Raw genomic sequence first — 23418 nt, 5'->3', positions numbered from 1 at the left:
AGTAAAAAAAAAAAAGACTGGTGATATTCTATTGTTTTCTAATTGTCAACAAACCAGAATGAAAAGAACCAAACCAAAAGTGTGTTCCTGTTCATCTCTCTCAATACCTGTCAAATCCCTCAGCCGGCGTATGACACTCAACGTCGAACCCATTTGTTCCTGCTGGAGAGCAGCTGTGCACCGTAGTTTGTTTCACCAACCTTAGTGAAACAAGAGTAAATATTGCATTCGTTATGGATAATTTTCGGCTGCAAATTGGGTGTAGTAGTGAGTAAGATTAAATTATAAAACTGAACTGCAAATCTGCAAAATCTATTCACTGTATTTTATTTTCAGTTCTGATGTTTTACTCTTTGTTTTAAATAGTTTAATTGTATATTAACTGACATTTCTTTCTTTTATACTCCCATTATGTTTTGTTACCACATTTGTTCAGTATGTTGCATGTTGTTATGATGCTTTGATGTTGTAGACAACCTGAGCTCAGTGACAACAGGCATTTAGTGAGATGACTGCATATTTAATACACCTACCTTCTGCCACTGTATTATTTACATCAGTTGCTGCCACTGAGGATTAAGGTGCTGTGAAAAACAAACAAACAAAAATGAGGGAAAACAATGATTCAGAACACTGTGCAATATTGTTCTTAGACGTTATGCATTCGTCTGTTGTCTCATATACATCTTTCTTTAAACCTCAAAGAAGAGCTGCAACTTGATTATTTTTATTTGTGATTAATCTGTCTGAGCAGGCAAAGGCAGCACTAAAACACAAGGACATCGTTGGCCGAGTGCAGCAGGGGAGGAGTGGTCTTGGTCTTGGGGACAGCACACCAGCCTGGAACAAGGCCACTCCGTCCCAGAGACGCAAGCTCGTGGTTCAGGAGGTGCGTCGGGAAGAGGAAGCAGGAAGGTGCGCAAACGCTGTGGCGCAGGCAAAGCAAGGGCAGTGGATGACGTGGGAAGGAGTGGAGAAGAGATCTCCTGGCAAGAGCTGTGGGAAATGGAGGCATACAGGGCAAGCTTTAACATCAGGACTGCCTATGATGTCCTTCCATCTCCCAAAAACCTCAGCCGGTTGTATGGTGAAGACCCCACATGCCCATTCTGTCCAAGTCCAGCAACACTTAAGCACATCTTGGTGGGCTGCAAGACCAGCCTCACCCAAGGCCGTTACACCTGGCGGCACAACCAGGTGTTAAAGTGTTAAAGTTACTGTCGGTTACTATACGTAACAGTATCGACAAGGAAAGTGAAGACCCCCAGATCCTCTCTCATTTGCTATATTTGCATTTTTTTTCTGTGGTGTGTCCACAATTTTCTTGCTGCTTCTTGGATATGTGTTACTTACAGTCTGGCACCTGGTTGCTACCTTTTAATGAAGTCCAGACGGCACCTCAGGGCTGTGCCAATGAACCTCGCATACATGTATGTACATGTACATGTAAGAAGAAAAGAAGAAAATACAGACAGGAGGACAGATCTTGTTTCTGGTTGTTATTTATTTTGGAGGTTTTTTTGTTGTTATCATTGATGTTACTGTTCTGATCTTTATTTAAAAAATGACATGCCTCTTAATTTTTTGCTGCTGTATCGAAAATGGTATCGAGTATTGAATATTTTCCTGGGTATCAATATCGAGTTTGAAATTTTAGTATCGTGACAACCCTACCGGGTGGACCTCTTAAACCGGACCGAACTGGTTAAACCGGAAATCAGCACAAGCCTAACTGGGTGAAGCTCTTAAACCAGACCAAGGCTATAAGAGAAGGCTGAGACACGGGGTCAAACATGGGGGGATTGCACATGCGCAGTAACATCTGGTCTGCACTTGCTCACTGTCACCCTACAGAATCGCAGCTCAAGTTACATTGCGCTTGTGCAATCCCCCATGTTTGACCCCGTGTCTCAGCCTTCTCTTGAATAGCCTTGAACCAGACCGAACAGGTTAAACCGGAAATCGGCACAAGCCTAACCGCCACTACCTTTATTACTTTTGTACGTTTCTATACATTGTTAATGTTTTTTTATGATTTTGTTTTCCATTTAGGAAAATCCTGCATAGTATACCTTTAAAAGACAACTTAAAAAAAAATCAGTGAAAACACTTACATGAAGGAATGTGTCAATCATAAAGAGATAGTAAACGCACTAGCAGAAATAATTACATGGCACATAATGAGCTTCTGATGCAAAACTTTGATCCATCATAATGGAAAGCACAATCCTCATACATGTATCACAGCAGCTATATAACGGGTGGGTCCCAGATATAATTTGATTTACTGAGCAGATTAATCTGTACAGGGTTGCAGTGCTTTCAAAATACAGTGAAGTAAAAGAATTACGTAGAATAACTTGGAAATACTCAAGTAGAAATACCTTAAGTACAGTAGCTTAACATGGGTGTGTGTGTGTGTGTGTGTGTGTGTGTGTGTGTGTGTGTCTCGTTAAACGTCGTCTTTGCTGTTTCTTATATTCTAGTTTCTGTTTTAATAAACTGTCTTGTCAAAGCACTTTAGCAACTTCAGCTAGCAACCTGTTGTTCACATACTGACGTTAGAAAAGTGTTAGTTACTGTAACGTTAGCTTAACTTAGTTAACGGTTTTTACACATTAATGGAGCTCAACAGGAAGTTAAAACCATGAAAGTTAAAGTAAGTTTTACAAACCGTTTAAAACAGCTCGTAGCTTCAGCTGTCAGAGATAAAGTCCATCCAGTTGTTATGACAGCGGTAAATCATGTCTGGTTGAGTTGACAGGACTTGAGGTCGAAGTGTCTCCCGAGTTCCGCCCGTTGGAGAGCCGTTTCCCGTGGTGTCCTCCTACCCTTTTCCACCAAAGCAGTTCCAGTGCTGGTTCGGGGCCAGTGCTTAATTTCGACCGACAAAAGAACTGGCTCTAGGCCAAAAAAAACTGGTTCCAGAGTGGCACCAGTTCTTTGCTGGACTACACAGACGGGTATGGCTGCAGCCTGAAGCCTCTCGTCTCATGACAGAATCTGTATAAGACGTGAGGTGCCGTAACTCGCCACACCAGCAGGTGGCGACATTATCTACATGAGGTCACTGTACCAAGTGGTCTCTAAGGGAGAGCCCATCTACCATTGGCATCCTTAACAATGACAACTGGACACAGGGACGGAAGTTAGCCGCTGTTTGTCCGTTTCCAGAGAGCATGGGGAATGTATGAGCACATATTTCTTTTTATGTTTAGCATTTGAAATAAAAATGGATCATTTGTAAGGATAATATTATCGAGGTGCTAATTTTCAGTAGCGCATTAATTGTAAATCCCATTATGTGTTAGCTTCTAGCTAATGGACTCATTTGACACAGGGTTGCAGTGGTGAAAAAGTACTTAGAGCTCTTACTTAGGTAAAACTACAAAAGAAACGAAAAGTTTCAGTACTCATCATGCAGGACGGTTGATTTCAGACCAAATAAAACTACTGATGCATATGTTGCTTTAATGTTTAATGTTGAAGCTGGTAAATACGGGGCTTGTTTTGCAGGTAGCACTCAAGTCTTATGTTTATCCATCATAACTTATTTGTTAATTTTATTTTTTTAGATTCGGACTCTCATAGAAACTCATAGTAATAAGCTTTATTATAATGGGCTTTATTTATATAGCACCTTTCATACAAGACATGCCCAACCTGATGAAGAAGAGAGCATGAAAACATTTGATGAATGAAGCACTGGAATTAATGTACTAATGTACTGGAGAACCAGTAAGCATTACTAAGTTGAAATAAGTATCCAGTAAGATCTGTGAGCATCAGTTCTCACTCAGACATTTTAACCCAAAAAACACATTCTTCTTTTAATCTGTGATATTTATTTATATAAGTGTGTTTTACTGACACGTGTATGTTTTTGCCGTGCTGCAAATTTCCCACTTGGGACAACTAATCTACATGACAGAAGCACAAAGCGTCAAGAATAATAATCCTAACACATATTTACTTTACACCACTAATCTTGTCTCATGTATCGAACATTTGACTCAAAAGCAAAGACCCGCACTTAATAATCAGAGGAATTTATTTTAAAATAGAAAACATTGTGAATCACCCTCCTCCAGTAAAAACTTAACAGCCATCATTGTTACAATCTGGTGAATTAAGAGCACACAGTACATTCATATAAAAGACAGATGCATTTGTATACAGCATCTTTCAACATCAAGGCCATGCAAAGTGCTTTATGCAAGACATAAAAATAATTTGAGAAAATACATACAGTAAATATAAAAATACATACAAATGGGATTTTAAGAAATAATTAAATGAAACTGAACAGGATAAACCTAGGAATAAAAAAATACACAAAATACTGTATGTGCTTTATTCTGAACAATAATCAAAGATTTGTCTCTTTGAATCTTAAAAAATGTGAGGGGAGTAAGTAAATACTGTGGGCCTGTAAGCTCCTCCACACTTCACTCATGTTTACATCCTGCTTTAATAAAGTGTTCGACCAGCTTCTGGTTCAAATGTCTACACCATCAGATGGTCTGTGAACCATCGTCGTAGTTTTTTTTTTTTTTATAAATACATTTGTTCCATTTTTACATGTAACATGAAAGAGTGCTATGTTTTTGTACTTCTTAAACATCATCAGAGCAAAAGAAGATCTCTTTACCCCCCTTACTCCTTTAATTCTGTAAAGTGGTTAATAGATTTCTTTTCACTCACTGTGCTGATGGAAAAAAAATAAATGAGCCACCTGATCTGTTGCTATGAGGATTTTCATCCTTAAAAATATTTACAATTATTTTATACTTCTTGTGTATGAGTATGTATATACATGTGCATGTAAGGGTGTGTGTATGGGCATACAGATTTAAATGAAGGTATATATAGGGTGGGCGTATAGAGTATTTAGATATTTATGCGGGTACGTATATAAGGTTGACACACAGAGTATTGTAATGAATTTATGTGTATGTATATATGTGCTTATTATCTGACTCATGGATAGGATGATATAAGATTAAAACGGGGTGGCGGTAGAGGGGTAGGATTAAATAAGTTTTACTTCTTCCTACTCCTTTTTGAACATGTAAATGGTACTGACAGATCTAAGCTATTCGGTTTCCTTTTATTTTTCCTTTTGTCTTGTTTTGTTGTTGGGTTCTTTTTTATTTTTTCTATTTTTAACTCTTTATATGTTCAAAATAAAGCAATCAATCAATCTTTTAAAAACTTTGGAAAAATCAGTTTGACTGAAAAGAATAAAAAACTCATGTTTCCTCTTGTGCTCCTCGATTCTAGAGATCCTTACATTACTGAAGAAATCACTGTTGCTGCAGAGATTAATACAGCCTCACTTCTGCGACAGGTTTATCATGATGCCAATTTTGGTTTGTGTCATAATTTATCAGTTCAAGGTGAGAATGAATTCCAGTCAGCATGTATTAAATGTTGTGTAGAGTCAGACAGATGTGTCTCTGCTCACTTTCTGGATCAGTGCAGACGGATGTTCATCCACGGAGTTTCTCTGAAGAAAGGAAATTTAACAATCATTGACATCAGCTCATAATCAGTTGCTTTACATAAAATATAATTCAAGTCTTTCCTTGTAAAAAAAATTGAAGTCTACAGTCATGCTAGAGACTCTGTGAAGCTGTATGTTGACATGATACTGAATGTCATCAGTTTTGCAGCAATCTCAGAACCCATTGACTTTCGGTCTAATAACGATAAGTGTTTGAGGGCAAGGGCAAATATATCAGGCTGATACGGTGTAGCTGAGCCAAGACTTCCTCTTCCGTGCACAGACAAACATACTGTACCTGCATATGAATGCAGATAAATGTTAAAAAAGCTAATATAAAGCTAACTTGTCATCAGATTCTAGCCAATGGGTTCTGAGATTGCATTTCAGCCAGTGTGTTCCACGTCTCCTCATGGACCTGCCATTCAAGCACGACTGGTCAATACTACTCAGACTACAAACTGAAACCAGAACACTTCCATGGTTTGCCAAATACCTGCAAAACTAATCTGTTTTAACAGAGACTCTGACCCATGGACACTGTCTATATGTGTTACATTAACGCACATCTTGGACTATTATCGCTGCACATTGCACATATTTGCTCTACTGTGGACCTTTACAAATCTCCTGACTAATATTTTTGCACATCTTGCACAAAACTGTGCAGCCTTCTTATTCTGAAACAGCTATATTTTACATATTTGTTGTTTCAGTATTTAAAAAAAAAAATCTTATTTCTATGTCATTAAAATTATTTGTCATATTTTTATTAGAACTTTTCTATTCTAAATTAATATTCTTGTGTGCTGCAATACTTTGCCTTCTTTTTATTTCTTTTATTATATGGTTAATATACGCGAACGGACTTGGGAATAAATCTGATTCTGATTAGTTTTGCAGGTATTTGTCAGACTCCCGGGAGCACTGCTCAGCCCTGTTTCCAATTTTGCCCAGTGGCTCCTTGTGGTAATTCAGAAAAAAAGAAAAAAAACAACCAAGGTCGATTATGACTCTTCTCTATGATGAATTTATAATCATGGAGGTTTTTCATGTTTGTAAAACTTCCCCCGAGCTTGAGCTGTTTAAAAAAATCTGTGACATCATCTTATTGTAAAGTCTATGAGCCGAGCAGGAGCTCGCGGGAAGAGCCAGCAGGAGAAACACTACTGCTTGTATTCAGTGGACCATATATCCTGGAAGTAAACCTGGAAGCTAGAATGCACCAGGCAAGCAATTCCCATTCAGGCCTCTAGGAAAGGTGCTTGGCTTTTATACCAATTTAAGTAGCAGCCAAACAGTGAAATTACAACGTACAGGTCCGTCACGTGATGCCATTGGGCCCAAAAAGGCTTTTCCCCATTAACTTACATTGGGAAAGCACATCTGTAAATCAGTGGGTACATTTTTTTTTAGCATCACAGCATCCATGAAATGACTCATTTTAGTATCAGGCTTTAATCCATTCGGTCTGATAACATTTGGAAAGTGCTAATAAAACATTTAAAGTTCTCACATTGACTCATGCAGTGAAGAAAATGACTTTAAAGCCACAGTATGATGTTTATGTAACATGTTATCATGGTTTGGGCACATACCTCCCTCTGTGGTGTTCACACCAGATGCTCAAGCTGATGATCCTGCAGCTGCAACACATTTAATGAAAATTAAATTAGGGTAAAAGCAACCATGTTTGCTTTGTTTCTAATAAACCACAACATGTAGGCACACAGGTAAAGGCCTTTTCAGACATGGAAGATGAATCATTGCTGCCTTCATCAACAGTATCTGTTAGAGGGATAGTTTGGATTTTTGAGGTGGGGCTGTATGAGGTACTGATCCACTGTCAGTGTATTACAAACAGTCAATGGCAGTCGACGCCCCCAGTTTGGAGAATCAGCCAAGAACACGTCACTATTTGTATATATTTTTTTGTATATATTTTTCTACTATTGTTCATCTCGTTGTGCTTTGGTACACAAGTATGACTGTACAATGACAATAAAGATTTATATTCTGACTCCCTAGCACTTTTCCCCGCCCCCAATGAAATTTGATCTTTGCAGCAGCAGCAGACAGCAGCTTCTGAGACAAACTAAACAAAACACTTGTAGGCTCCTCCACAAACATAAACCTTATTAAGTTGTCATAATGCATTTTACAATGCAAGATAAGTTGAATATAGTCCCTTGCCACGCCGCTGATGTGAAAAGCCCCCCCCCCCCCCCACCCGTTTGTCCGGTTGATGTGAATTAAACCGGGTGGAGCTCTTAAACCAGACCGAACCGGTTAAACTGGAAATCGGCAGCCATCTCTGTCACCGCCTAGTCTGCACAGCTACATGAGCTTCATGAGCCTATCAGTCTTAGAGTCACCAGCTGACACCATGGGGGATTCATCTTGCTGCTGCTCAGGGCGAACGCCCCTCGATTACAAAATCTTCCTGTAGAGTCTAAGCACCAAAGACTTTTCTGTCAAATCTTAATCATCATCAATCATCATCATCTGTTAATCTGTACACCTGTAATCTGTAATACACAATTATCTTAACTTTATTCACCTGTCTCTCCTGATTGAACTGTTACTATAGACAACATCTTTAACTAAGTCACTCACTCACTGTGAGGACTACAGCAAACATTAGTTTTGCCCATGATAACTTCATCTACATAACACAATCATGACCTGTACTCACAATATGTAAATTCAAAAGCTACATGACTGTCAACATGTATTTTCAATGAAGAGCTACCCTGCATACAAAGTTTCTGATTTATAGTTTAAGTATAAGATGGTGCCCCTGAATATGCTTCTGCTGTTTTTGTTTCACAACTTACCTTCTGACCCTGAGCTGGTGTCTGACAACAGCTGCACCAGATCATTCCTGGGAATTTTCTTTAAAATGTCTTTGGCCACCTCCACAGACTCTTGGCTGTAGGTCTGCAGCATCAGATTAACCAGGTCTACCCTGTCAGTGTTCTCCCGTTGGTACTCTGTGATGCGTGGGAGGCGCCACTTGAATTCTTTGAACTCTTCACTTTTCAACTCTTTCAGCATATTCAGAAGCTTCTCTCCTGCCACTGTGATTGCTGCTTCCTGATAAATTCAAAGTGAATAAATAAATGGATATGATTTAACTATGTCATTTAACTATAATATTATGTATTGCTGAGAAGCTCACTGACTGCAGCATCAGTTGTGAGAGAACCATCAAATTTAAGGCATGTGAGATCACTCACCTGGTGTTTGTCCACTGAGTGTTTCTCTGAGGAGAATGAAAAAATGTTCCGTGAGTGACTGATTTAAAATCTGACCATGACTATTTTGCATCAGATTCTTGATTCATAAAGATAAACTATACAAAGAGATTTATCACATAATGACCGACGTTGCTGGCAGCAGGTTGTTTCAGCGTTGCTGATAAATTCTGAGTAACTTGACGAAAGGCCAAAATTAAACTTGCCATTTTTGCATCATCTTTCCAGTCGATGGTTTTGTACTCAGTAAAAGATCTTTTGTGAGCAAAGAACCTCCACTCTCTGACAATCATGAGTGTTTTTGTAGTTTCAACAGCTCCAACAGAGTGATACGTCTTCTCTCTATTGGACAACACCAAGTCAGTGTCAGGAGTCAAAACAAATTGATTGCTCCTCTTCATAGTCACTAGACCATTTTACACTGCTTCTTTGAGGCAGGAATTTCACACCATTATACTGCCTAGCAGTTTTGTATAAACGGTACAGTTGCAGATAGGGCTGCTCGATTAATCGAATTTTAATCTAGATAACGATTTGGGCTTTCAACAATTATGAAAACAAAACAATAGACATAAGATGATAATGCGGTTCTTGTCAGTTTACTCTCGTTGACTTGTGTTGCAAATCAAATGCACCGGGAAGCTGCGCATGCGCAATACTGCCCCCTCCTCTCCTCTACAGCGTGCAGAAAATGGCAGAGGGAGCACGAGAGAGGTTGGTCTGTGTGTGTGTGTGTGTGTGTGTGTGTGTGTGCGCATGTGTGTGCGCGTGCACGCATCGGGGCCGAACTCCACTGTGCACGATACAGAGTGCAGAGGAGAATTGTAAACGCGCGACCATGTAGAGACAGACATGATATACCATCGTGTAAATAATATAAGTCATCACGTGCGCCGCATAATCGTGATTTCGATTTTGACCAAAATAATTCTGATTTTTCCATAATCAAGCAGCCCTAGTTGCAGAGTGAGGGGATAGAGCTGTATCTCCTTTAAGGCGGCATCGGAGGTGGTAACAGTGCCGAGGCAACATCTGTATTAACAGGACACCAGGCAGGATGGGATCGTTGGCCAGACAGATGTGACAGTATGACAATGTGTTACATGTGCAATCCACCACTGAGAGATTTAAAAAGAAGGTGGTAAGAGTTAGTAGCTAACTCAAAGAAGAAGAAGAACAGCAGCTGAAAATGTCCACGTATTGGGAAAACAATCAGGTCTGTGAGCTCCTTATCTTACATATAACAGGGACGGTAAATGATTATAGTTGCCATGTTATGCTATTGTTATTGTTGAGAAAGTAATACTGACATATATTATATGTCACACTAGAGGCCAGCACTGTTGTGTTATATGTCACACCTCTGTTGGTTCCATGATGCCAGCATGCTGTCTAAAATCACACACTGGAGCGGCATGATGCCGCCGTTGTTTGGTTCTGTGTAAAATGCAAATACGGCTTAAAGAAGGGACTTCGTAGCAGCCCTATAGCGTGATCTCTGTAAAAAGGGCTAATGACACAGCAGAAAAAAAGCTGGCTATTGTTTCTTTTTTTTTTTTTTTACTTAATTTATTCTAAATTTGCTCTTCCTGCGTGTTTTTGAATCACTCCATAGATTAATGTCTGAAAAGACAACATTTCTGTCATTTCAGATGAGCATCTAAGATGAACCAAGGCAAATTCTTTTAGCTTAACACTTACAAGTAAAACTGAAAACACCAGGCCACAGTAACAAATGTTCAGGTGATAAATACTTCACAGATGGATTAAGTTGAAAGAAAATTGAAAATTAGAGGTTGGTTTAAAAACAGCTTTGCTGTAGTGTTTCATATTCAGAAAACAGAAAACAGCTCACTGTAACTTGGACCAGGCATGGAGGATTGTCCAGCTGTCTCTGTGACTGCAAAAACAGGCATAGACACAATGTTCAATTAAAAAAACTGGTTTAAGATATAAACATAATGAAAATATTAACAATGTTGACATTGCATTCTGGTAAACAAAAACAAAAAAAAAAAACATTGGTAAACACTACAGTGTATAGACATATTTACATCATTCAAATTTCAAAGTTCAGCTCTTTCAGGACATTTATGTGATTTTGAAGCAGGTCAATTATCAGATTTTTCACCGGCCCAACTTTATTTTTGGAAGCATTGCTTTATTATTCTAACAGTAGTACTGATAGAAAACGCTGAGTTGGTCCTGCATTAGCTTTTTTTGAAGATGTGTGTTTGTCTTAGAGCAGCACAGCGAACAGGCAGAAAGACAGTGTATAAGAATGACTCTTTTAAACACAAATTATTCTAAATGACTCACCTTGTACATGGCCAGTGCTTTGCCATTCACCTGAGAAAAAAGCAAAGGTAAAGAAAACATGGACATGTAACTGATTTACTGCCTTTATCTAACATCACACATCTGCTACACTAATGATATTTAATAAAATCAAAGTGGTACACAGACAGAGTGGATAAGTTCTTGTGGTATTGTTTAAAACTGACCTTTTAGAATTTCACTGGTCCAAACTGGTTGATGCCCATTTTTTGGTGTGAGCATGAGCTTAAAGTCTTTGTCTGGATTTTTAACGACCACTTCATAGAAGTTTGGATCTGTGCTGTTATATCTGAGCTTTAATGTCTGTGAAAGAAAAAAATTAATAAATAAGAAGTCAGACTTTGAGCAAAGTGCACCAGAAGAGTTTTTTTCTTTGGTCATATGAGGTTAAGTTGTGGTGTTTTTTTCACTTCCATCAAAAAGACATCAGACACAGAATAATTAATATCTGCTGTATATTGCCAAATATTGCTAAAATGTCTGGCTAAAATTGAAGACCACATGGAGCAAGGCATGGTCATGCTTGCAGATATTTTAATGTGTTTAATATTTCCTGTATCATCAGCTGATTTTAGGTTTGAAGCACATAAAAGTAGCCTGACATTGCCAGACCAAATAGCAATAGCAAATAAAACATAAGCTTGCTGTTTATTATGCTATTTTCAGTGGTCAGTGTCATAATTTATGTATTTGGCATTCAAGAACCTCAGCTGCTGTAAGGTTTTGGTGATACATCCAATTAAATTTCCAGCACAACAGTCTGACCTGAAATAAACACCTTAATGTGAATTTTGGATGTTTTCTTTCAAATAGTCTGAGAGAAGACATGTTATGGAAGCAAAAAAGCCTCAAAATTTCAAAATTGACAACTGCACAAAAAAGTGTGTTCACCTGGGGTTCCTCGCCTTTAGGATAAATGTCTGCACCATCTAGATCTGTTGTTAAGATGAACCAGTCATGCATTTTCAGGGGCTTCGCTGGATTTGACTTTCGGATTCCTTTGTATCTATCAGATGTTTCCGTTTTGTCCAATACCTGTAGAAGATACAAAACATACATTTTTCTTGTTGGTGTTGTGTATTTATCTATGTATTTATAGTGCTATTCTGTATCTTATCATGACTGGTACTGTTGACAGTAAGATATGAAATAACCTTTATTAGATCCTGATCAGGAGGGATCAGGTAAACATGAAGTGTGAGGGATGTTTGAGATGATGCTGTGAGGACCTTGCTATATATTAACACCCTACAGTATATTTCAACTGGAAGGCCTAATTTCACCAGGACCATTTTCAGAGAGAAAACTGGTTCAGACAGCTTGACATGGGACGATGTGACCTCAGACACTTTTTCCACGACATCTCCACAGTCATCTATGTGTAGGACTGCAAACTTGTCTAATATTTTAGGATTGTCATCTGCACAAAACAAAAGCACAGTAAGTTTAGAGAAAAGGATTGCATCAGTTTTTGTACTCGTGCTGTCAGAAACAAATATGAACATTATATTTTTCATTATTTTCTTCATGTCAACTTACATATGCAGATCCAGTGTGGCAGGTACACTACATCTAACTTCCCAGCAGTGACTGTGATGTCCATCAGGGGACCTGCAGGCATGTACTTCATGCTTTCAATCCTCTCCAAGTGTCCACTCAAAGAGCAAAACTGGTACTTAAAGCTGACCTTTTCCTTACAGACCCAGCGCAAGCCAGAGACACTGCATTCAAAGTTTCCTGCTCCAGACTGTAGGCTAAAATGTGAATGGACAACAAAAGAGTTTGTGTCTATGCACATGAAGGAACAAAACAGAGTAAATGTAAACTTAGAGAGTATCTGCCTTGATTCTATTAATGTAATATTGCTTTAAAAATCTTTTTATTTTCCTTCTGTGAAAAATCTCAAGAGCCAAGTGGTAGTGTTTCCTGTAGTTCCAGTTTGCTGTGACGCAGTATTTAGGATGTAATCTTTACCTGTAAGTTGGAGCCTCATCAGCATCTGTACAGTTCACTTCAGGGTCAAGTTTAGTCCAGTCACTGGAGTCCTGCTGCAGAGGACAATCATTTTCACAGATAAGTGCAGATGTGTCTTTTTGAAACAAAACATAAAGGAACAAATGAATGAATGTAAGGGATTACCGTAACACTTCCACAACCCTCAAGCTCCGAGCTTCCTGAAGACCCTTGTGAAGACACACATTCATATGTTTTAAATGATGTTATTTTAATATTTAAATCACATTGTAACTTTTTATATGTTTATTTTTAGCTGCTTTAACACTATGTACTACACAACTCTGCTCTAATATGCGAGCAATATGTTACTAGCATATTAATGAAACTGTTTTCACAAAATACAGAGATTATGTGGCAGAATAACAATGCATCCTCAAGATGAAGTTTCGTAAAATCCGATTTCTCGGGTATGTTTTTATATTTGATATTCTGTGTCAGCACATACATTGGTGAGAATAAAAGTACATTTTTTAAATGTACATTTTTTTAAACTCATAAATTTTAATGATGTTAATAAGGGTCTAGTTAATTCTGGGTTTCCTTGTTTTCTGTGTGTAGTCATGCTAGCTGCTCTGTGAGGCTATACTTTAGGTACAGCAGTGCTTTCAGATAAATTCTAACATCAGCATGCTAACACGCTCATGATTAGTAGGTAATGTTTACTGTGTTCACTGTCTAAGTTTAGCATGTTACCATGCTAACATAAGCTAATTAGCACCACAAAGTACAGCTGAGGCTGATGGAAATATCATTAGTTTTGATGTATTCATATTTAAAGTAGGGTTGTCAAAAGTATCGATACTCTGAAAAGTATCGATACTCAAACGCTGTATTCGGATACAATACTAATTTTCAAAAGTATCGATACTAACTGTGCACACCACCTCAGCACCTGTCGGGTACGCGCGACGGGTCCGACGGACACGCGCTGTGCAGGCAGCGTCTGGCAGGCACAGAGCCCTCGCTGCAACCCGGCTTGTTGTTGTCGCTGTGCATACATGCACACATTTCTGTTGCTGTAATATGGCCAGCGCAGCTGCAGGAGGATCAGAGCAGCCAGTTTTGGTCAAAAATGATAAAGGAAAAAGCGCTCTTTGGAAATATTTAGTGAAGTGAACACAGCTGTAGACGGCAGGTACAGCCCCTCCCCTCACTAACAGCTGAGCAGCTGGTGTCGCCAGCATCAAACTAAAATATAACTTCTAACGTTAATGTGGGAGCTAAGCAGAAAATTTTATCAGTCATGCCCGTCTGTAACATTAAGAGACAATGTTAGTTTAACAGGACAGCACAATTATGTGTGTCTGAAAAGTTATGTTAACTGTAAAGTCACAGATTGAAGCTGAAAAAACGTTTGGTTTCTCCCGTAACCCCTGGTTCTCTGATCACATAGTGAGGTAGAAACAGGAGCATCCTGAGCCTAAACTACCAACTCTATTTGATCAGCAATGAAAATATGGTGCCAATTCACCAGAAGCACAGAAAATAAACAGGGCTGTAGATAAATACATTTGTATGGACAGATGTTGTTTCTGGTTGTTATTTATTTTGGGGGGATTTTTTGTTTTTATCATTGATATTACTGTTCTGATCTTTATTTAAAAAATGCCATGCCTCTTAATTTTTTGCTGCTGTATCGAAAATGGTATCGAGGATTGAATATTTTCCTAGGTATCGATATCGAGTTTGAAATTTTAGTATCGTGACAACCCTAATTTAAAGTACTGGACAATAATAACTCTGATGATAACTTGATGATGGTGCTTGAGGAAAAATCAGGGGATCATCAAAGACATTAGGATTCACCCACTGGGAACCATCAATGACTGTACAAAATTTCATGGCAATCTATCCAATGGTTGAGATATTTCAGTGAAGACTAAAGAGTTGGAGCGACCAACAGACACGCTGACATTGAGCCAGCAGCATGGCTAAAACACTGACTGACCTAAAGTGAGTGACTGTAGTGACTAGGCCGCATACATTACATGATTCTAGATAATAAAACATTCACAACAAACACACTAATTCAAATTGCTGCCCAACTGTCTACATGTAAGTTGAATTAAAAATTAGTAACGCTGAAGTAAAATATTACAGATCACGTTCTGCATAACAAGTCTTTGATGCTGGAATCGTATGTGTTTTTCCCCACAACTTACCTTTGGATCCTAAGCTGATTTCTAGCAACCTCTCTGCCAGATCAGTCATGTTCATCTCCATTAAAACCTCCCTGGTCACCTCCACAGACTGATCGCCATAGATCTCCACCATCAGCTCCGCTATTTCATCTCTGTCTGCCATCTCCATTCTCTGACTTGAGATTTTTGGGAGGCCTTTCGTCATTCTAGTGCGCTGTAGGACATGTTTGAATTGCTTGAGCTCCCCATAACTTAAATCCTTCAGTGTTTCCAAAAGCTTCTGCATTAGTGGTGTCACTGTTACTTCCTGTTGGATTTAAAGTGGACAGAGGACATTTATCTAATATCTCTAGAGTAGAGCTGAAACATTAATTCATTTGCATCAATGTGAGTATCTTAGTCATTAAGAGAATACAGTAACAAATAGTATCCACATTAAGGCACAATGATACATTTGTTGAAATCTAATTTTCAGATAACTATAAAAACAAAATATTTCTATGTGTGCTCATTCCTGTGGCATCATCAAAGCACCATAAGATTTAATTTAATGCTATAAACTAGTTATCAGTAATTGTGCTTTAACGACTGTCTCTAACTCTCTCTGTCACTGTGCTACCAAAAACAGGAATGATCCACCTGATCACATGTTCTCAATGCTTCAACAGCAGATGTGAAGCTTCTGGTTTAAAAACCATTTTCCATCTCTTTATAGTCAAGATGAGGGTCATTTTCAACCTGTAACCATTTAGTGAAAGCTGTGTTGTGTTAAATGTGTCTGATGTGACATTACTCACCTTGTGAAGCGGTTCAGACTGATGTTTCTCTGAGGAGAAAAAAAGGCTAATTACAGATTCTAAATTAGACTATAAACAACTTTTGTCAGATTTAAGTGCTTTTGAATGAAACATAATAATTAAGGAACAGTGTGTAAACTTTAGGGAGATTCAGTGGCATCTAGCGGTGAATTGAAGACTAAAGCAGTTTCACGTTACAAATCAGTGTTTCACTGATGCTGACTGGCATGTTCGAGACGGGCCGATGGTGCAGCACCTCCAAATGTTTGCACACCTTTTTTCTCCGATAACTTAAGATCCAGACGTTAAGGAGGTTTTTACCCAGAGCCGAATTATTAGCAGAGGTCTCCTCCTTTTCAAAACAAACAGACCTGGTAATTTAAACTGGTGAAAACACTGAATAAAGCAGTTTCACATTAAAAATCAGTGGGGTTTTTTTTCTGATGCTCTTGTTGCAATGGGGCTGCTAACTACGGTGGCAGACACGAAAAGAAATGTGAATGGCCTCATTTGTCTATTCTGGGCTGCTGGAGAAATGTGGCGATGAACATGATGATCTTCAGAGATGAGGACCCACTCCCTATGAAAATATAAATGGCTAGCTCAAGGTAACAAAAGCACTACAATTCTTATTTTCAGGTGATTATACACTAAAGAAAACATCATTGTTATATTCCATTTCTGTCAATATATCAGATTAGTGATTCTTTCATTTTACACACTCACTTTGTACATAATTTTTAACTAGTATTTTTAAAATATTTTATTGTATTTTCTTTATTCTGTAGAAAATACTGATTCAATGCACTTAAACACCAAATCAAATTCCTTGTGTATGAAAGCCTATTTGGCAATAAACAGGATTCTTATTCTGAAGTCAGTGGTCATGCTTTAGGTCAAAGTATTTTGCCTCGATATACTGTGACATCAGAAAGAAAAAAATTAACAGCACTTAACACCCGTTGATCTTAAATGTTTTGTGACTGTTTGAGTGGGATAGCTAAATTTTCAAACTTTAACAGGTTTGATTTCATGTTATAGTTTTGGTTGTTTTCCAAAGGCAAATCATAAATTCAAACTCCTTGGAGAAATTCAAACATTTTATCAATGGGAAACATTAACAAGATCATGCTCTGCAGGCCGTTGTTTTGTTAGTCACATAATAAGTCTGTATGCAGAAAAGGCTTTAACATTTTAATATTGCTGCTGTATCATAACTTCAGTGGTTATGGCTCTTTTAACAATTTGCCCCAACAATGTGCAGATATTGAGCATGCAGTTGGGATCATTCACTTTGTTTATATGCAATTCAGTTACCAGATTTTGTAAATCTACGTATAAATGCAGCAGGTTAGTAATGCCATTTCTCCCCTAGACCTGACCTTCTTTAAGACAGTGTGTTGGTCCTGACTTTTTTCTTTTTATTTGGGAGTGTGTCCGTCTCAGAGTTCACGAACAGACGGCAGACAGACAGACAGTGTGGAGCTTTGTCACACTCTGAAATCAAAAGTGCAATTCTTCTAAATATGAATCACTGAAATGTCCTACCTTGTAAAGGACCAGTGCTCCTTTGGTAGTCATCTGTAAACAAACAAAAAATGGTAAAGAAAAAAAAGTATGTGCATCTAACATCACACATCTGCTTCACTTATGATATTCAATTAAATGAAAGTGGTACACAGACAAAGTAGATAATGTCTTGTCCCATTATTTAAAACTGACCTTTTCGAATTTCACAGGTCCAAACTGGCTGATGCCCATTTTTTGGTGTCAGCATGAGCTTAAAGTCTGGTTTTTTGTCTGGATTTTTAACGAACACTTCATAGAAGTTTGGACCTGTGCTGTCATATCTGAGCTCTAATGTCTGTGAAAGAAAAAAAATAATATATAAGAAGTCAGACTTTGAGCAAAGCACACCAGAAGAGTTTTTTTCTTTCATCTGGACCTGGGGTCGGATTTCTCTGTCGCTGGTAGGGCTGTACCCAAATATTCGGATATTCGAATATTCGTTTCTATGGGTAGGTATTCATTACGAAAATTTGGTATTCGATATTCGTTTTTTTATTACCTTCTTTTTTTAATTAATTAATTTATTTATTTATTTATTTATTACATATTTTTTGGTGCTAAATGTAGTCTTTTTGTTGTTGGTAAATGTAGGTTATCAATAAAAATCAAAACTTTTAAATTGCATTGTTAAAAATGTGAAAATATAGTATAGCCTACCAACGGAGCTTGTGTGCACGGCTTGAGCGCATCCGTCTGAGGCTGTGGATCAATGCCAAGTTTTACCACTTTATCACTATTCCCTCTAACTTGTAGCTGTTTTTTCGTTATGTTTTGAATTTAATATGAATTATGGAACCGTTTTTGTCAACGTTTGTTTCCCCCGTTTTGTACAATAAATTGTTTAAAGTTTCAAAAAGTTTATTTTGGAGTGCATGACACAAGTGTGTTTTGAAAACGGCCGCGGACTGTCACCTGCTCAACGCATCAGTACCTTCGGATGCCATGACAGTAATAGATTATAGATTAATAGATTCTAATAATAATAATGTCAAAATATCATTTACAGACATATTTAACAGACGATCACTGCTGCCCGACCCGCAGGTCCATTTGCGGGTCCCGCGGGTTACGGGTCGACCCACACATCACTACTCAGCTCAGTCTATAAAGGCTCCTACACAACAGTAAGGCTATAGACATTATATTCTATTCAGGCTGGCAGAACCAGCAGCGCATCGGCTCTACAGTGTACGGCACTGCTGATTAACCATTTTATTGCAGCACAGAGTGTCTGCCAGCAACCAATTACTTGCAGAGGCTTCCTACAACTTGTTTCAACGGTTCCGATTTAACCAGAAGACAAATTAAACAGGATGACTAGCCAATGTGAAAATCAAAAGAAAGCACAGAATAATATACTGAAGGAGACTGTTGTGCCATCACATCTTTTTGTGGTTTGAGAGCAAAAATCCGGTCGCCGCTGTGCAAAACGCAATATAATTAGGTCCGAAAAAACCCCGGAGGAGTGCTTCTCAAGGAGTCTTTGAAAGGAGCCGAGCCTGGCCTAAAACCGGAGAGAGCAGGCAGCACGGCCACAGCACGCACCCCGTTCGTTTCTGCTGCTGGTTGAAATCTGGACTCGCACAACGTGCTGAATGATTTATTTTGCTGGCACAAAACTATTTTTAGTCGCAAATGCGAGTAAAATGCTCGCACATAGTGCTCTGTGGAAAACAAATCACTGCCAACAAGTAAAAAGTAATAAATAATAACTTTCACTGCTCAAAGATACTCACGTCTGGAAAACAAACCACTACAGCAGCATATTGAGTGCCAGGTGGCCAGCGCGCGCCGTTAAGCCCTTTTCACACAGAGCGCGCAAAGCGCAGACCTCCGCCGACAAACCCATTCATTGTGTATGTGCTACTGCCGGCGCGCGCCGTTATTGGACGGCGCATGGACACTCACAGAAAAGTGCCGTGAGAATAAAAAAAAGAAAAGAAAGAAAGTCAGATTAAATATTCCTTCCGCAACAATTTTAAGACCTTTGAGTAATGAATTTAAGACCAATTTAAGACATTTCTAATGAATTTAAGACATTTTCAGGCCTTACTTTTAGATAGGCCTACATGAATTTAAGACTTTTTAAGACTTTTCAAGGATCCGCGGGTACCCTGCATCCAGATGTTGGCAGAGCTGTACTGGAAGCTTTACAGGATCTCTTAACACAGGTAGTCCACAAAGGTGTACCTACTTCCTGATGGTGACAACTCATATTCACCATAGAGACTGTGTCATATATCACCGAGGATTTCCGGCCCTTTTCTCATCACTCAGGACACATACGGCAGAGTCATACTGTGTTGTCGTTGACCAGCAATCTTGCCAGACATATTCATTTTTTGCATGAGACCAAACAGTGAGTGGAAGTCTGATAATTTTGTTATGATTTCTTGTTTAAAACATTTGATAAAGCAATTATTGTTCTGTGCTCATCACAGCTAACTTCATTGATTGAAAAACAGTTTAAAACATACTTCAGGGAAAATTTTTGCACCATCCACATCTGCTGTTAGGGTGAAACAATCACGCATTTTCAGGGGCTTCTCTGGATGTGGCTTTAGGATTTGTGTGAATCCATAAGATAATTCCCTCTTGTCCACTTCCTGTGGAAAGAAGAAAAAAATTCTTAACACAAAGTTTGTCCAAGGTTAAAGCAGCCAACATGGTTGCCTGTGCTGTATCTTACTATTATTAGTATTGGTGACAGTACGGTATGAAATAACCTGTTGTAGAGCAGGATCTTGTGGGATCAGATAAACATGGAATGTGAGGAATGGTCTGTAGGACTTGTATATTAACACCACACAGTTAATTTTCACTGAAAAGCCAAATTTCATCAGGGCCGCTTTGGGGGAGAAAACTGTGACTGTCGGGTTGTAATCTGCACACAATACAAATATGAGGAGAAAAGGATTGCATCAGTTTCTGTACATATCCTAACAGATATTTAAAGAGTTCTGACAAATACTACTGTTGTTAAGATTATTCTGCAGTCATAGAAATAAATGTGGTGTTGTTGAACCACTCCCTGTTCCTAATGTTCTCATATTTCTCAGATTAAACAAGATTTGAAAGCAATGTCACAATGAAATCTAAAATCTATTTATTAAACATTTATGAGAAACATATGATTGTGTAATGTGGCAGTTTTTGTCTTCTTTCTCTGACCTTTGAATTTTGAGCTGATGACTGACAACTTCTTGACCAGATCGGTCCTGTTCATGTCCATGAAAACCTCCTTGGTCACCTCCAAAGACTGCTGGTTCTCCACCATCAGATTCACTAATGCTGCTGCACTGCTTGCCTGCTTCAGACTGCTCCATGAGGTAAGTGGAAGGCCCTTCTGGAAGTACGTGAACTGCAGTAATGAGTTGAATTTCTGGAGCTCCTTCTTATTCAAATCTTTTAGTGTTTCCAGAAGAATGTTCTTCACAGCTTCCATTGCTGCTGCCTGACAAATTCAAGGGATACATTGAGTAATCGTGTCACTTTTTAACTGAGATTAAAGATTTTTTTTCTTTGCATTTCACCAGTATCAATGTTTTAGACGTAGCGTATATATGTGTGTTATAGTGTTATGATGTTTATTATTATTGTTATTTGTAAAGATAATGGGGTAAAAATAATATAATGATAATTTTACTTGCAAAGCACAGTTAAGACAGCAAGTGCAACTCAAGGTGCTTTAGATCATAATGATAATAGTCAGGAGCCAGTTCTTTAAGAGATTTAAAAACTAAAAGCAAAATAATAATAAGAATTCAAAAATGAACAGGAAGCAAATGAAGACCTTTTAAAGTCAGGGGAACATTTCCTCAAAGGTTTAGTCTTGGTGAGTAGAAGTGCTGCGCATTTGTGATCATCTGAAGTTCGTTTAAAGATTTCTTTGAGAGGCTCGAGAACAAGGCATTACAGCATGAAATTTTTCCTTATCTTCTTTGGATAGAAGAGATTACACAAGGAAAATATTTCTGAGATGGAAAAATGCTTTTTTGGTGATGTTTCTCACTTGGGGTTCAAAGCATAGGTCACAATCAAAGATAACACTAAAGGTTTTTAATTAATGCTTTTTGTCAAGAGCCAACTTCTGTAAATGAGTATACCAATTATTAGAACCTCAGTTTTGTCCCTGTTGAGTTGCAGCAAATTCAGGTATTCATTTGGTCAATATGACAAGTTTTTCAGTTGAGACTGTATCAACAGATGATAATGAAATATATAGCAGAGTATCATCAGCATAGGAATGGAAAACAATTTCATACTCTCAAATGATATTTCCCAGAGGCAGCATGTACACAATGAAAAGAAAGTACTCTCTGTGTATTCATTCCTTTAGCAGCATCAAAGCAAAAGATGATTCCCTTCATCACGTAAACTGATTTCTACCACCTGATCTGACATAACATTGTTTCTGTAACAGTAGCTCAAAGAAATTTTTTATTCCACTTGACATTTTTACTTTTCATAATGTCAGTTTTGGACAACATTATGACTGAAGAGCTCAAACTTAAAACTGTGAGAACCATTCAATTTAAAACACTTGCATCATCATCTATAATGTTCAGGATGAGGATGGTTTTCAACCTGCATCCAGGTGATATGTGGTGTAAAGTCAGACTCACTTCCCCCAACACTTCAGGTTGATGTTCACCTACAGGGTGTTTCTCTGAGGAGAAAAGACATTTAAAGTGACTCAGATGATGATGAAATCTAATTTAACATAGAGTGTGATTACATGGACATGAATAGGCTTATCCCAGTTATGATCATATTCGGGATATGGTGTTTACTTAAGCACAAGAGAAACCTGGTTATTCATATTCTCTGTATACATCCCTGTTCTTCAGCTAGCATATTTGTGTTTCTCATAAACAGAATATGGTGTTTACATGCTCAAACACATGGATGGGATACTCCAAAAACCTGATCATAAACAAGTTATTCATGTCCATGTGAACGCACTTATAGAGACTTTAATGAGGCTCAGTCTCTTTAAAATGGAAAGAAAGAGAAAACCAATTAATAAACACAATCACAATCTAAAGCAGTCCAACACAAAAGCCTTGCAACAAATACTAAACTTATTGAACCTGTATCAGGGCTCAAGGGGAACGTAGCCAGGATGCCATTGGCAAATATTTTGAGAAATTAACAACCAATTCTTGACCTTTGGCTGCCATCAGTGTCAACCACTTTTTCACATAAACAAAATAGGGACAGCAAACAGCAAAACACACCCTAAAGATATCAATTAGTCATGGATGTTGTCTTAGTGATATTTCAGTATTGTTGTTACAGTAAGAACTGGACATGCAGCTGCATGTGGCAATGCTGCATGTGTGTTGGTGTGTTTATTTGCGTGCTCAGAGGGAATTGTTTTAGGCACAATGGCAAAGCAAATTCAGTTGTTTGACTGTAGGGTAAAAAGTTTGACAAACCCGTCAACATCACAAACAAATATGCAAATTGATTCAACTGACAAAGAACCAAATGAACCCGAACAAACAATTTTGGCATCTTTAATGGCACATTTTCATTATTAAAGTGACATATAACTGCACAGTATCTAAGTTACTCAAGAAATAGGGTGACTAAGTGGTTGACAGGCTGGCAGTGTTGAGCGCTGTGATAACATTCAGTTTTTGTTCAGACTGTGGGAGAGATGTGTTGATTTAATTGATTATTTCACGTATGATTGATCATTGTCCCCAGTTTTTTTTATATTTCACATTGGTGATAACAGTTTGTACTCAAGCAGATTTACTTTTTTTATTATAAATCATAAAATGTAT

At 38.1% G+C, this 23418-nt stretch overlaps 2 protein-coding genes across 6 annotated transcripts in view; both read right to left on the bottom strand.

Moving 5' to 3' along the window:
• LOC117265829 (uncharacterized) overlaps nucleotides 1-2999 on the bottom strand; it is a 31256-nt gene extending 28257 nt beyond the window's left edge. Inside the window, exons 1-3 of the mRNA XM_078171498.1 lie at nucleotides 2675-2999; nucleotides 534-584; nucleotides 108-200 (exon numbers count right to left, since the gene is read on the bottom strand). Coding sequence (XP_078027624.1) covers nucleotides 108-153 — 46 coding nt within the window. The 5' untranslated portion in view covers nucleotides 154-200; nucleotides 534-584; nucleotides 2675-2999. The remainder of the gene's footprint in view (nucleotides 1-107; nucleotides 201-533; nucleotides 585-2674) is intronic.
• A 1038-nt stretch (nucleotides 3000-4037) lies between these two features.
• LOC117265830 (uncharacterized) overlaps nucleotides 4038-23418 on the bottom strand; it is a 70519-nt gene continuing 51138 nt past the window's right edge. For 4 of the 5 annotated variants that reach the window (XM_078171462.1, XM_078171463.1, XM_078171465.1 and 1 more), the window contains 20 exons: nucleotides 22249-22292; nucleotides 20795-21077; nucleotides 20350-20507; nucleotides 20101-20229; nucleotides 17777-17918; nucleotides 17603-17635; nucleotides 16055-16083; nucleotides 15279-15564; nucleotides 13240-13283; nucleotides 13075-13148; nucleotides 12640-12854; nucleotides 12255-12520; nucleotides 11992-12135; nucleotides 11268-11403; nucleotides 11083-11112; nucleotides 10619-10663; nucleotides 8746-8771; nucleotides 8344-8602; nucleotides 7105-7152; nucleotides 4038-5509 (listed from right to left, as the gene is read on the bottom strand). In XM_078171462.1, coding sequence (XP_078027588.1) covers nucleotides 7133-7152; nucleotides 8344-8602; nucleotides 8746-8771; nucleotides 10619-10663; nucleotides 11083-11112; nucleotides 11268-11403; nucleotides 11992-12135; nucleotides 12255-12520; nucleotides 12640-12854; nucleotides 13075-13148; nucleotides 13240-13283; nucleotides 15279-15564; nucleotides 16055-16083; nucleotides 17603-17635; nucleotides 17777-17918; nucleotides 20101-20229; nucleotides 20350-20507; nucleotides 20795-21077; nucleotides 22249-22292 — 2363 coding nt within the window. In that variant the 3' untranslated portion in view covers nucleotides 4038-5509; nucleotides 7105-7132. The remainder of the gene's footprint in view (nucleotides 5510-7104; nucleotides 7153-8343; nucleotides 8603-8745; nucleotides 8772-10618; nucleotides 10664-11082; nucleotides 11113-11267; nucleotides 11404-11991; nucleotides 12136-12254; nucleotides 12521-12639; nucleotides 12855-13074; nucleotides 13149-13239; nucleotides 13284-15278; nucleotides 15565-16054; nucleotides 16084-17602; nucleotides 17636-17776; nucleotides 17919-20100; nucleotides 20230-20349; nucleotides 20508-20794; nucleotides 21078-22248; nucleotides 22293-23418) is intronic. The other variant, XM_078171464.1, reaches the window with a different exon arrangement.

This window comes from Epinephelus lanceolatus, chromosome 10 (genome assembly GCF_041903045.1).
Source record: "Epinephelus lanceolatus isolate andai-2023 chromosome 10, ASM4190304v1, whole genome shotgun sequence".
Lineage (NCBI taxonomy): Eukaryota > Metazoa > Chordata > Actinopteri > Perciformes > Serranidae > Epinephelus > Epinephelus lanceolatus.
Note: the sequence above shows the minus strand (reverse complement) of the source record. Positions and strands in the feature narration are given on the sequence as shown.